At 53.2% G+C, this 12,743-nt stretch overlaps 1 protein-coding gene across 2 annotated transcripts in view; it reads right to left on the bottom strand.

Annotated features, from left to right (window-relative positions):
• Nucleotides 1–700: 700 nt before the first annotated feature.
• ZNF185 (zinc finger protein 185 with LIM domain) overlaps nucleotides 701–12,743 on the bottom strand; it is a 29,748-nt gene continuing 17,705 nt past the window's right edge. The window contains exons 19-31 of one of the 2 annotated variants that reach the window (XM_053956112.1): nucleotides 12,290–12,373; nucleotides 12,024–12,131; nucleotides 11,216–11,308; nucleotides 10,758–10,838; nucleotides 9,797–9,946; nucleotides 9,163–9,270; nucleotides 8,850–8,942; nucleotides 7,761–7,838; nucleotides 6,406–6,474; nucleotides 5,270–5,350; nucleotides 4,385–4,487; nucleotides 3,754–3,852; nucleotides 701–2,956 (exon numbers count right to left, since the gene is read on the bottom strand). In XM_053956112.1, coding sequence (XP_053812087.1) covers nucleotides 3,754–3,852; nucleotides 4,385–4,487; nucleotides 5,270–5,350; nucleotides 6,406–6,474; nucleotides 7,761–7,838; nucleotides 8,850–8,942; nucleotides 9,163–9,270; nucleotides 9,797–9,946; nucleotides 10,758–10,838; nucleotides 11,216–11,308; nucleotides 12,024–12,131; nucleotides 12,290–12,373 — 1,147 coding nt within the window. In that variant the 3' untranslated portion in view covers nucleotides 701–2,956. Of the gene's footprint in view, nucleotides 2,957–3,753; nucleotides 3,853–4,384; nucleotides 4,488–5,269; nucleotides 5,351–6,405; nucleotides 6,475–7,760; nucleotides 7,839–8,849; nucleotides 8,943–9,162; nucleotides 9,271–9,796; nucleotides 9,950–10,757; nucleotides 10,839–11,215; nucleotides 11,309–12,023; nucleotides 12,132–12,289; nucleotides 12,374–12,743 lie in introns of both variants that reach the window. The other variant, XM_053956113.1, reaches the window with a different exon arrangement.

The following is a 12,743-nucleotide window of genomic DNA, read 5'->3' as shown; positions in this document are numbered from 1 at the left end:
GCGGCCCGGGGAGGGAGCGCGGGCAGCCCAGGGTGAGGGGACGCGAGTGAGGAGACAGGGGTGGGTGAGGGCAGAGGCGTGAGGGGCCGAAAGGAAGGGAGGTGAAATGGCGGTGAGAAGGGGAAAAAGGGGATGGATAAGGGGGGAAAGCGGGGAGTGATGATGGGAAGGAGGTGAGTGGAGTGAGGGGGATGTGGACGTGAGCGAGGAGGAAAAGGGATGGATGAGGGAAATGGGGATTAATGAGGAGGAAAGGGTTAAAAGGGGGGAAAGGGAGTGAGAGGGAAAGGGGTAAGTGATGGCAGAAAGGGGGTGAGTGAGGGAAAGGGGCAAGTTAGGGGGAAAGAGGCGAGTGAGGGTGAAAGAGCAGAGTTAAGAGGGGAATGGAATGGGTGAAGGAGGAAAGGGAATTAGAGGGGAAATTGAGCAATGAGGGTGAGAGGGGTGAGAGGAGGAAAAAGGGGATGAATGAGGGGAAAATGAAGGAGTGATAGTGGGAAGGAGGTGAGTGAGGAGTGGGGTTCAATGAGGGGAAAAGGTTTACAAGGGGGAAAAGGTGAATGGGGCAAAGTGGTGGCAGAAAAGGGGTGAGTGAGGGGGTATGAGGGTGAGTGGGAGGAAAGAGAAGGAGGGAGAAAGGTGAGGAAGTAAGGGAAAGGGAAGGGAGAGAGGAAGAGGGGCAAAGGAAAAGGGAAAAAAAGAGAAAAGGAAAGGGAAAAGGGCTGCGCAGAGAAGGGATGAGTGAAGGGGGAAAGGGTCTCTCCCTGTACATGTGATCAAAAAAAATGCACAAAATACACCTTAACTGGGATCTCCCAAAGCTTTGGTGTGTGTAACACCTCTTCAGGACAGTTTTATCAACCAACAATAAAACCAGCACCATTCCTTGACATCTTCCTCCCAAATGTGTGTGTTGGACCCACACACAGCCTCTGGCACCTCCTGATAAGTGTTGGATGTTTGGCAGTCACCAAGGCCACATGCTATGAGCAGAATCTTGTTTCTGTACCAGTTGGCCTGAACACCACGTCCACTGCTCGAGGTCTGTCCTTGGTGTCAGCTGGGCTAGTGTTGATTTTGTCACTCTGTTGTTAGTTTTCAGATGCTCTGGGGAGGTTTGGTCTGTGCATAAGATGGGATTTCCAAAATAAGAGGTCCCTGTGCCACCATGGGAACTGCAGTGCCAGGATGGGTTTGCCTCTACCTCTGCTCATTCAGCACCAGCACATTTTATACCCTTTATATATTTATTTATTTGATTTAATGTGAAATAACCTGGTCAAGATTTGTCCCCACAAGCAGCAGAATCCCAAGAGAAATAAGAACTTTTTGTGAAAGAAAATGCATGACCTCATCCATCATGTAGGAAAAAAATCTGTGTGCAGGTGACCTTTCTCCACAAATACCAGGAAGATTCACCTCTTTGAATAATTAATTTGTTTTTTATTCCTGGGGGGTAGGTCAGCAATTCTTCAAACCTCAGATCAATACAAATTGTAAAGCATAACATTTTTATAATAGCTGCAGGTTCCTTTTGGGTGATACATGTCTTTAAGGGGGAAAAAAAGCCCTCCTGTCAGGGAGTTGTGCATAGCCAGAAGGTCCCTTCATTGTCTCCTTTCCTTCAGGTTGAGCCCCTTTCGCAGCTCCCTCAGCTGCTCTCAAACACAAACAAAAATTCACATGGGGGATCAGGGTTCCTTTTTCCCCAGGTAATCACAGGATTTTAGGAGAAGCTTGGTTTGCAGCAATTCTTGGCTGTGAGGATGGGGAAGCCCTGGCTGCCCAGAGAAGCCGTGGCTGCCCCTGGATCCCTGGAAGGGTCCAAGGCCAGGCTGGATGGAGCCTTGGTCCCTGCCTTGAACTTTAAAATAGATGAACTTTAACTCCTTCCAGCCCAAAGCATTCTGGGATTCTCTAGTTCTATGACTCCTAATGCTTCCCTTCCTAATGTGAGGAAACAGTACATCTGGACACTTTTAGGACACTTGCCTTTCAGGTTTCACTATTCAGCATTCCCAGCCTCTCAGCTCTGAGTTAAGGGCTAAAATGACACAATTCTGATTTTACTGAGTGCAGCATCTGCTGGAAGTTCAATGTTGTTAGTGAGCATTTGGGCTGTGAAAAATCTACAGCAATGGGAGGCCTGGGCAAAGCCCTGGTGAGGGGGGAAAGTGGGATTTCAGCTGAGCAGAGCTCTTTGTCAGGACAGGGAATTGAGATGCCCCTGCTCTGGCACAGGACACCTGCCCTCAGAGCCTGAGTTAAACACCAGGGGAAGGACACTGTTATCTCCCCAAACAGGCAGCAGCCACAAGTGCTGCTGCTGCATCCTCAGGGAAGAGGCAGGAATGGGAATTAAAGCTGACACACAATTAGAATAGAGTTTGCAAGTGCTCCTGGAATCCTGGAGAAAGCAAATGGAAATCAGGCAGAAGCTATTTCTAGGCTGAATTTGGGGGTGAAAAACACAGAAATAGGCTTTTGCTAGGAACTAAATTAAAATCCTCCCAATAAATCAAATTTAGTGTTTAAGGCTCCCAGTGTCTGTGTGGCAGCTCGCACAGCCTGGCTGCACAAGGGAAAGAAATACAAATAGCATCAGGAGAGACTCGTAGCAATTAGCTGGGATGAACCTGAGGAACTGTGCTTGACTCCCAGCTCCGTGAGCGCTCAGAATCTTCATGCAGCTAAAGCCAGGCTGACAGGCTCAGCACCTCTGGAAAATGTTATCTTTGAGGAGGAGGCTGCCTTATCTCGTTCCCATCACTCTTATCTGGTGCAGGTGACAGCATCAACCAGCAGGTGCTGAACTCATCCACGGCCATGGGGCAGCGAGAGGGAGAAGAACTCGAGGAAAGTGGGAGCAGGAATTCTGCAATCTCATCCAGTCAGGAGCTGCGGTATTCCCAGGCGTGCCGCCGGGCACGGGTTGCATTCCCAGCTCTGCGGGGTCCTGCAAGCACACAAAGAGCGGCTGAGCACGGGCTGATCTCGCCAGGAATGCGGCCTTGGAGGTGGTTGGAGCCGGGAGCATGCGGGGATGGGCACCTCACCAGTCACATGCCATTAGCAGGTACGGGGAGCAGCGAGGCAGAGCCCCGTTCCCTGCTCCTCTCCTCCTGCTGCTCTGTGCCGGGAGGCATCAGGAGCACACGAGGTCTCCCAGCGACAGCACAGCAGCTCTGGTGGCTGCCATGGCACCTCCTGCTCCTTCCAGATATTCAGACAAAACCAAACCGTGTCCAACCCGCTCCTGTCGGTCTGTTGGAATGTACAACTCTACCCGAAGGTTTTCACCTCAAAGGATCTTCTTGTAAAGGAGTAGCTGCACCTGCTGCCGAGGAGCTGTGTCCCTGTCAGGGGAATGTCACAGCTCCGAACCGCCCGCAGTCCCTGCACGGGGTCAGCCCAGGACACAGCGAGGAGCCTTTAACTGCCTTCCGTGGGGACTCTCCACCTCCCAGGGACATTTCTGTCATCACTCAAGCCATCCTCTGCCTGTCACCCCCGGGAAGCCACCACAGCCTGATTGTCACCGAGATTCTGGCTCCAACCAACACCCTGGAACAGTGTGAGTGAGTTTCCAGCTACTGCTGCAGCAAGGTCACTGCTTCCCACTGAACAGCCCAGAGAGATCCCTGCCGGTCACCCTGGAAATGTGAGGGTTAAATGCCCTTCACCAGTGAACTCTGAGCTCTCACCCAGCCATCCCCCTGGGAATGGCTTTGGAAAGGAGCCCTGGAAACCCACCTAGAAGAGCTTCTCGTAGCACTTGTCACAGTGGACGATGTCCCGGTGGATGAATATTTTATCCAGCAGATCTCCCATTGCTTTGTGGCAAATTCCACACTGCCAAAGGAAAAACAAGGAGGGTGAGCAACGGCCAAAACCCCACACAGGAACAGCAGAAGGGAGGGGGCAGAGGTCTCTGCACCATTCTATTAAAAGGTGAGGATGCAACCTTTGAGGCTGCACTTTCCTACAATGGCCAAATGACCCTGCAGGCCTTTTCCTCCCACACTCCCTATCCCTCCTCCTCCCACCCTCCCCACATCCCCACACACTTTCCTTGGAAACCCTGCAGGGTTTGAGGATTCAGCCGCCTCCACTAGAGCACAAAGCAGGAAGTCTGCCCCAAGGACAGCGGGGCAAGGACATGAGGGTGTTCTGATGGTGCTGCCAATAATAAAGAATTCTCCTTGTTTTAACATTTATTCAAGGACCTTCTGGGGACACCTGTGACTTACTGTTTTTTTCCCAGTGCAAGGTAAGGATTTGGCAACACCCCACGTATATCCCTCTGAAAGCCTGGGGATGGAATTTGCAGGAAGATCCCTGCTGCCAGCCCTGCCACTCCCAGCAGACAGGCACTGGGGCTTACCCTGAAGCAGTACTCGTGGCAGTGGATGTTCAGGTGCTCTATGATGATCTTGGGGCAGTCTCGGATCTCCCGGCTGCAGTAGCTGCACAGGGGCTCACTGGACCTGGGAAGAACAGGGCAGTGGATTCCTCTGTGATGCTCTGGTTCCAGTCCCAGCACTGGTGCCAGGGGTTTATCCCAGCCATCAGCAACCTGCTCCCACAGGTGTGACTGTGTGACTGACAGAACAGGGGACTGTGCTGTCCCAGCGGTGCCCCACAGCAGTGGGGCAGGACAGATCTCAGAATCCTACAGCTGTGGAATCATGGAATGGTTCAGGTTGGAAGGAACCTTAAAGCTCATCCAGTTCCACACCCTGCCATGGCAGGGACACCTTCCACTGTCCCAGGTTGCTCCAAGCCCCATCCAACCTGGCCTTGGACACTTCCAGGGATCCAGGGGCAGCCACAGCTTCTCTGGGCACCCTGTGCCAGGCCTGCCCACCCTCCCAGAGGAGAATTTCTTCCCAATATCCCATCTAATCCTTCCTCAGTCAGTGAGGAGGCATTCCCTTTTGTCCTGTCACTCCAGGCCCTTGGAAATTATGCCTTTCCATTTTTCTTGCAGGCTCCCTTCAGGCACTGGAAGGCCACAATTAGGTTACCACAAAGCTTCTCAGCTCCAGGCTAAACAATCACAATTCTCTCAGCCTTTCTTCACAGGTGACGTGCTCCATCCCTCTGATCACCTTGGTGGCCTGCTCCAGACTCTGACTTGGAGTGTATTTCCATTTAGTGTGCTGCTGTTCCACAAACACACTGCAGTGTCCTCAAAATGGAAACCCTTACAATCATTTCTGATTGAGAATTTTTTGAACCTGCCCAAGGCAGCCCTGCCCCATCCTACCTGTGCAGGGGAGCACTGGACAGGTAACTGTGGTGGCTGTAGCTGCTTCTCTCCAGGTCACTCAAATCCACAAGGCTGCCACTGTGGAAGGAAGGAGGCAAATATTAGCACTTGGCAGTGATAAGTGGGAAAAGAATTTCGGATGGAATCATAATCCAGTGATTTGGAATATCCTGGCTACCTGTTCCTTAGGGAGAAGGTCCTCAAAGTGCCTTCCCAGGACACAAAGAGGAACCTTTAAGTACACCCAGAGAGGACTCTCCAGGCAAAACTCCCCTGGCCTCACAAGAGCCCTCATGTTTACATCTGGCCCTTACAAATAGCAGCTTTTCACTACTAAAACTTCAAATCCTGCACTATTATGCAGGAAAAGGCACGGAGCACATCCCTGGTTTCATCCCTCATCCAGCTGAGTGTTCCCTCTCTGCCTGAGTTTCCTGGATATTTGGCTTATCTTTGGCTGCTGAGAGAAGCTTTGCTGAGCTCTGGGACAGGCTGGAGATCTAGAGACTGTAATCAGTTCTCCCAGGGATGCCAGCAGAGTGCTGAAGGAGGATAATGTCTGGAGGGAGCATCAAACTGGTGTGAACTGGTGCCACATCACTGTGAGGATGATGTCCATGGGGCCAAATTCTGCTCTTGTCATGCCGGGGCAAGTGTGGAGCAGCTTCACTTGAGCAGAACTCAAAGGACTGAAGACTTAAGCTTGAAAATGGTGCAATTTAACTTTTTAAATTTCATATAATGGACGTTTTACCACTGAGATCCCTCACCCTCCACATTCTCCTCATGCATTCCAGTCATTGTTTACAGGCGCAGGGTGAAGCCTCCCAGTGCCAAACTGGCAGTGTGGTGTTTTCACCCACTTCAGAGACCAAGCCACTCCAGGAGGAGCTCCCCCGTCCCGTGGGAGCAGTGGGACACAGGTCCTGCTGTCACCAGCACAGCGGGAGGAGAGGGCAGGACCCCACAAAGCAGAACCTGCCTTCCCAATAACCCCCCGAGCTGATCAGCTCCAGCTGCTCCCTCCTGGTGGGATGTGTGAGGTGGCAAAGCCCGGTGCTGGGCTCTGCACGCGTGTGTGACACACGGTGTGACACCTGGCAGTGACACAGGGTGTCCCCAATGCTCCCTACCTGCTGTGGCGTGGCGAGGCTGCAAAGCCGCCGGTATTCACGTATTCCTTGACAAAGAGGATCCCTCTCCTGGAAAACGGGAAGCATTTGCATGAGAAAAGAGTGTCTGGGGCTCGGGAGAGCCGGGCAGGGACCGCGTGTGCCCCGGACACGGAATGCGTGTGGGACAGGCTCGGAGCAGGATGCTGTTGTTCTGGAATAAATCCTGCATATCTAGCATTGTTGCTAAATAACAACTCCTCTAATTACCCCACCAAAACAAATCGAGTTAATTGGAAAGAATGGGATGGATAATGTAACCCTTTCATCCAGTTACGGGTTTGAGGGATAAGTCTTTCCCAGCTCCCGTCAGGATTAGGCACACAATGGACACTCCCAGCTCCCCCGTTACCACTGAGCCCTGTGGCACAGTGCTGCTTCCAGGGGCTGCTCTGCCTCTGGAATACTTCCAGTGTTTTCAGCCAGTGTGTAAACTGCTGCTGCTTGGTTGGGGATGATTTTACCTCTCTTTCATATTCCTGCCTTTTTCCAATCCCAGCTCTAGAATTCCATGTCCCACCCTGGTGCAGCTCTGTGCAGGCCGAGGGGAGCCCTGTGCCCCCCACCCTCAGCCTTTTTCCATGGTGCATTTCCTGCATTTACTGCTGCCTAAAAGGCATTAATAAAAGGCATCCCCTAAAAGGGATTAATCCTCCCTTCGTACACTAAGACTTGTCATGGCTAAGGAAAGAAACCTCTTTTTTTTCCTTAAACTGAGCATGGGCTCTTTCTACATCATGGAGTCATGGAATCATTAATGTTGAAAAAGATCTTTAAGATCATCAAATCCAACCATCAGTTAGGGCCACCACCATGGTCACTACCAAACCATGTTCCCAAGTGTCACATTCACATATTTTCTGGACACTTCCACTACCAACCTCAACCTCCCCTGGCCTAGCCTGAGGCTGTTCCCTCTCCTCCTGTCCCTGTTCCCTGAGAGCAGTGCCTAACCCCCCTAGCTGTCCTGTCAGGAGTTGTGCAGAGCCACAAGGGCCCCCCCTGAGCCTCCTTTTCTCCAGGCTGAGCCCCTTTCCAGCTCCCTCAGAAGCTCCTGGGGCTCCAATCCCCTTCCCCAGCTCCATTCCCTTCCCTGGACACGCTCCAGCCCCTCAGGGTCAGCTTTGTCCTGAGCGGCCCAGAACTGACCCCTGGATTCCACGTGGGGCCTCAGCAGTGCACACAGGGGGACAATCACTGCCTGGACCCTGCTGGCCACAGTGGGTGATGCCAGCCAGGTGCCAAAGCTAGAATTCCTCACACGCAGGATGGCCCCACCCTGCGGCGAGGGAATTGTGCCCCCCTCGGCTGTTTACCCGGCAGTGCTGGAGTCAGGCTGGTACTCAGAGCTGTGGTGGGAGCTGCAGAGCCTCTCACTGGAACTGGAGAGGAGCCTGTGGAGAGAGGGAAAACTCCGTGAGCCATGGCAGGATCCAAACTGGCAGCCAGGAGAGCAGCCGCCACTGCTGGGAGGGCAGATGGACAGCACAGCCCTTTGCCAGACTTTGTCATGGACCAAACCAATCCCTTTCTCCTTCTACCTCTGCCACAGGACAGGACTGCTTCCCTGGAGAAGGGATTTGGGGAAGTCTCACTTGTAGGGCCATGAGCCAGAAGATCCAATGAGATCTTCCAGTGAGGATGGGCTGAGTGAGTGGGAGCCTGACTGTGAGCAGCCACTGGGAGAAAGAGCCCAGGAGGAATTGCAGGAGATGGGAACATTCCCAAGGCCAATGGAACTGTCCCCAACTCAGTAATTTGAAGGAAGAATGCAACAAAACTATGGAAAACAGCTCTGTCCATCCACTCTGCAATGAGACCTGGAATGAGGCTGACCTTCCCTGGAGCCAATCCAAGGATCTTGTGCCTCCCCTTCACCCCCACAACTACTCCTTGTTACAGATCGATCCCTCAGCCTTGCACTGGTGGCTACATGGAGCATCAGACAGCACATGGGTGGGCTGGCACTGCCAGGAGGGACTGCAGAGGCCCAGGATGATGGTATTTCATACCTCCTGCCCCTTCCAACAGCCTTATTCTGGGAGCAGTTCTGTCATTTAACCATTGACATTCTGGGGACAGTGACCCTCTCTCTTTGCTGTGATCTCTGTTTTCCTGTAGCAAAGGCCAGTTCCCAGCCAGGAATCAGCTCCCCATTCTCCTGTCCCTCTCTTCTGGCCTCCCACACAGTGAAGAATCTCCAGGGATTTTTCTGGATGTATCCCAGACCCTTTGCTAGGCAGCTCTAGCTAGGAATGGTTTAAGAGCTGATCTGTGCCTCTGGATCATGCATCCACTCCCTGGAAACCAATCCTCCCTCTCTCAGCTCTTGTCTTTGCCTGCTGGCTCCTATGTCATAAATTTCTGGGAAATGCCCCTCGGAGCCCTTGTGACTCCCCATTTACCTGGAGCTGGAGTTTAAGCTGTCCATGTAGAATGGCACCCTGTGGCTTCTCTGGGACATGGATATGGTGGGATCTCTGGGAAGGGAGTCGTGGCTGGGGACAGGAAGTGGAACAGTCTCAAGCTCTGAGTTTGGGCACCTGAGGGATCCTCACACAGGGTGGGAATCTCAGCTGGAATCTCCCTGCTGGGCACACCCAACACCTGCTCTCAGCCAGGGAATCAGCAGATGGACCAGGACACCTGGACACTGAGTAAGTGTGGCACTGGGGAGTTGCTTGGTTTGGGAAGCTGGGATCCCAGCCCTGGACTCACCGTCCTGCTGGGGGGCTGAAGTCCCCGTGCCCCCTGGCACTGTCATACCAGCTGCTCCTGGGGCTGCTGCTCCCAGAATAAACGCTCCCTTTGGGATCCAGGCTGGGCCTGCAGAGGGGACACAAAGCCCTGAGCACACGGCAGCAGGAATCTCTGGAGTGCCCATGCTGGGCTCACAGTCACTGCCAGCTTCTGGCACTACCCTGGCATAGCAGTGTGATTCCTGTCCCCGAAAGTGTCCAGGAAGTGTGTAGATGTGGCACTTGAGGCTGTGGCTTGGTGGTGGCCATGTGACACAGCTGATGATCACAGAGGCCTTTTCCAGCCATGAAGATTCCATGATTCCATCGTGCATTCCCCCATGCTCTGCCCATTTCTCTGTGCCAGGTCTGTGCTCCACATGGACAGCAGGCTCCAAACCCAACACCTGAGCAAAGCCAAAGCATTCCCAAATGGATTGCCTGGAGAAGCTGTGGCTGCCCCATTCTTGGAAGTGTCCAAGGCCAGGCTGGCTGGGGCTTGGAGCAGCTCAGGATAGTGGAAAGTGTCCCCTGCCAGCAGCTTTCCCTGTCTCTGCATCCTAAACCCTTCACCCCCAAACCCTCATCCCAAAACCCCATCCCCAAATCCCCACCTCCTGCTGCTGAACACCTGGCTGTCCACGTAGGCTGGAATCCTGTGGCTGGGCACGGAGCCTCTGAAGGATTGGTGTTCCTGGAACAGGGGCACGGCGGGCTGGGACTCGTGGGCACTGGGAACACTCTCCTGGGAGCTGAAGTCAGACCTGCTGAAGAATTTAAACCAGTCTGACCATAAAGCCAAGGGGTGTCTGCTCTGAGCAGCTCACACGAGTGTTCAGGGCCTGCTGAGGGTGGATCCTGCCACTTCCTACAGGGAGCAGAGAGAAATGGGACACCATGGTGTTAACAGAACCATGGGATCAGGGAATTCCAGAATCCCAGAATAGTTTGGGTTGGGAGGGACCTCCAAGTTCATCCCAATTCCACCTCTGCCATGGGCAGGGACTCCTTCCACTGTCCCAGGCTGCTCCAAGCCCCAGTGTCCAGCCTGGCCTTGGGCACTGCCAGGGATCCAGGGGCAGACACAGCTGCTCCGGGCACCCTGTGCCAGGGCCTGCCCATCCTCCCAGGGAACAATTCCTAATTCCCAATATCCCATCCATCCCTGCCCTCTGGCAGTGGGAGCCATTCCCTGTGTCCTGTCCCTCCATCCCCTGTCCCCAGTTCCTCTCCAGCTCTCCTGGAGCCCCTCAGGCCCTGGCAGGGGCTCTGAGCTCTCCCTGGAGCCCTGTCCTCTCCAGGTGAGCACCCCCAGCTCTCCCAGCCTGGCTCCAGAGTGGCTCCAGGCATGGACTCTCTCCATGCAGCTCCAAGTCCTTCTGATGCTGAACTGCAACAATTCCTGTGGGAGATCCCAGAGGGCTGTGCTCCTTCCAGGGGGAAAGGTGGCACTGGCAGAGCCCATATTGGTTCCTGAATTCCCCAAGCCAGGAAATGAGCATTTGGATGCCTTGGGCAGGCCAGGAAGGAGACCTGGAGGTCTGTGAGGGATGTCCTGGTCCCTCAGCTCTGTACCTGTCCCGGCGTGGCTCAGACTCGTTTGCATGTGGAATCTCTGGAGCTGGGATGCTTCTTCCTTCCAGAACAGAGCTGGACCTGCCAAGACAAGAGACCTTTACGGTCTGTGGAAGCACCCTGAGCACAGAATTCCTGTGGGATGGAGATGCAGCCCCTGGAGAATCTCCTGCCTCAAGGAAAAAAAAAAAAAAAAAGTGCAATATCCCTGCATGGAAATGTGCCAGATACAATCATGACATCACAGAATTGTTTAGGTTGGAGAAGCCCTCTAAGATCATCAAATGCAACCACCCAGCACTAACCCAAGTCCCAAAAAAAAAGAGATGGAAAATCCAGAACTCTTAAAAAGCAGGGCTGAAAGGAAGGACCCCAACCATGGTACCTTCTCCAGAGCCCCCTACAGCAAATTCCCCACATCCTCCCACCAGAAAAAGCAGTCCCATGATCACTCTTGCCTTCTTGCAGTGGTTTCCTCACTCTGCACACAGGATGACATTCCCATGTCCCTGTCCTTGCTCCCAGCAGTGTCCTGGGAGTGCAGCTCAGACCTGGGGAGAAGAACACTCTGGTCACCCTCTGACTCCAAGGTGTTCTCACTGACACACCTGGGAGGGAGCCCAGTTTAACCAAGAGCCTCAATTCTTCCAACTGAGGTGGAAAATACAGACAAAAGAAAGGAAATCAGTCCATAAAGTCCTCCCATGTGGACACCCAGCCCTGACTGAGGAAGTTCAAAACCATACCCAGCTTTACTTTGGAGCCCAATGCCAAATTTTATCACTTATTGGCTCTCCCTAGACACCCTCTACTCCCAAATTTAAAGTCTAGGAAGCAACTCCTGGCAGTCCAGCTGGACAGGGTTTGATGGCTGCAGCTAAGGATGATCTTTTCTCCCAGATTTTCCTATAAAACCATGGTAAAAGGTTCATCCAGTAGAAGCAGCACTAGAATCAGGCACAAGAAGGCCCCAGATTGCACTAGAGGAGGTTTAGGTTGGATATTGGGGAAAATTTCTTCATGGAAAGGGTTGTCATTTCCTGGAAATGTGTGGGTGTGGCACTTGAGGACATGGGTTAGTGCTGAGTATGGTGATGGTGCTGGCTGATGCTTGGGCTTGATACCAGAAGTCTTTTCCAACCTTAACAATTCCATGATTCTATGAAAAGGAGAACCTGGGAGGATGTTTATCAGCGGGGGGGAAGATGCCCAAGGAATGCCCCCTCATCCAACAGGAAAAGGCAGGGGGAATATCCCATTCCTTACCCAACCCTGCTGGGCTCAGTGGCATCCTTCAGCCTGGGGGGTTCTGGGGTGGTGTCATGACCAAGAGCTCCTTGGCCCCTCTCAGTGAGGCTGGCTGAGTCCAGAAACCTAAATCAGAGATCCAGGATTGGGAAAATCCATGCTGGGATGGGCAGAAACCCATTCCCTGGAGAGGAGCAGGCCAGGAGCAGGAGCCAGTTTGGCCAGAGCCATTTCAAACATCCCAGATCACCGACCCCAGACATCCCAGTCCCCCCAGTCCTCACCTTGTCTCATGCCAGTAGGGCTGGTGGTGGGATGGACCCTCAGGATTCATGGAGCTGCTCCTCTCCTCATAGCCCAGTATAGAGCTGGAAACCAGAGCAACACCCATCACATTCCTAAAACCTGGCACCTGGACCCTGGCACGGCTCTGCTCACCAGGCCAGGCTTGTGCCAGCCTGCACTGGCTTTTCTCTGGGACAGTCCATGTCCCTGTGTTCCAGCTGCTCCCTGCTGCTGCTCCAGCATCCCTGGATTATCAGGGAATTGAAACTGAGTGACTGAACCCCACTGAGAACACAAGAGGAGGAAAAATCTGCAGTGCTTGGCTGCTCTCAAAGGAGATGGAGGGGGATACAACACAAAGCTCTTGGTTTATTTAAATCTCAGTTGTTTCCATCCTTGGGAAAACAGGAGAAGGAGCCTCTTTCTGTGCCTGCCCATTCAGGTTTCCCTTAA

This window comes from Vidua chalybeata, chromosome 14, assembly GCF_026979565.1.
Source record: "Vidua chalybeata isolate OUT-0048 chromosome 14, bVidCha1 merged haplotype, whole genome shotgun sequence".
In the NCBI taxonomy this organism is placed as follows: Eukaryota; Metazoa; Chordata; class Aves; order Passeriformes; family Viduidae; genus Vidua; species Vidua chalybeata.
Note: the sequence above shows the minus strand (reverse complement) of the source record. Positions and strands in the feature narration are given on the sequence as shown.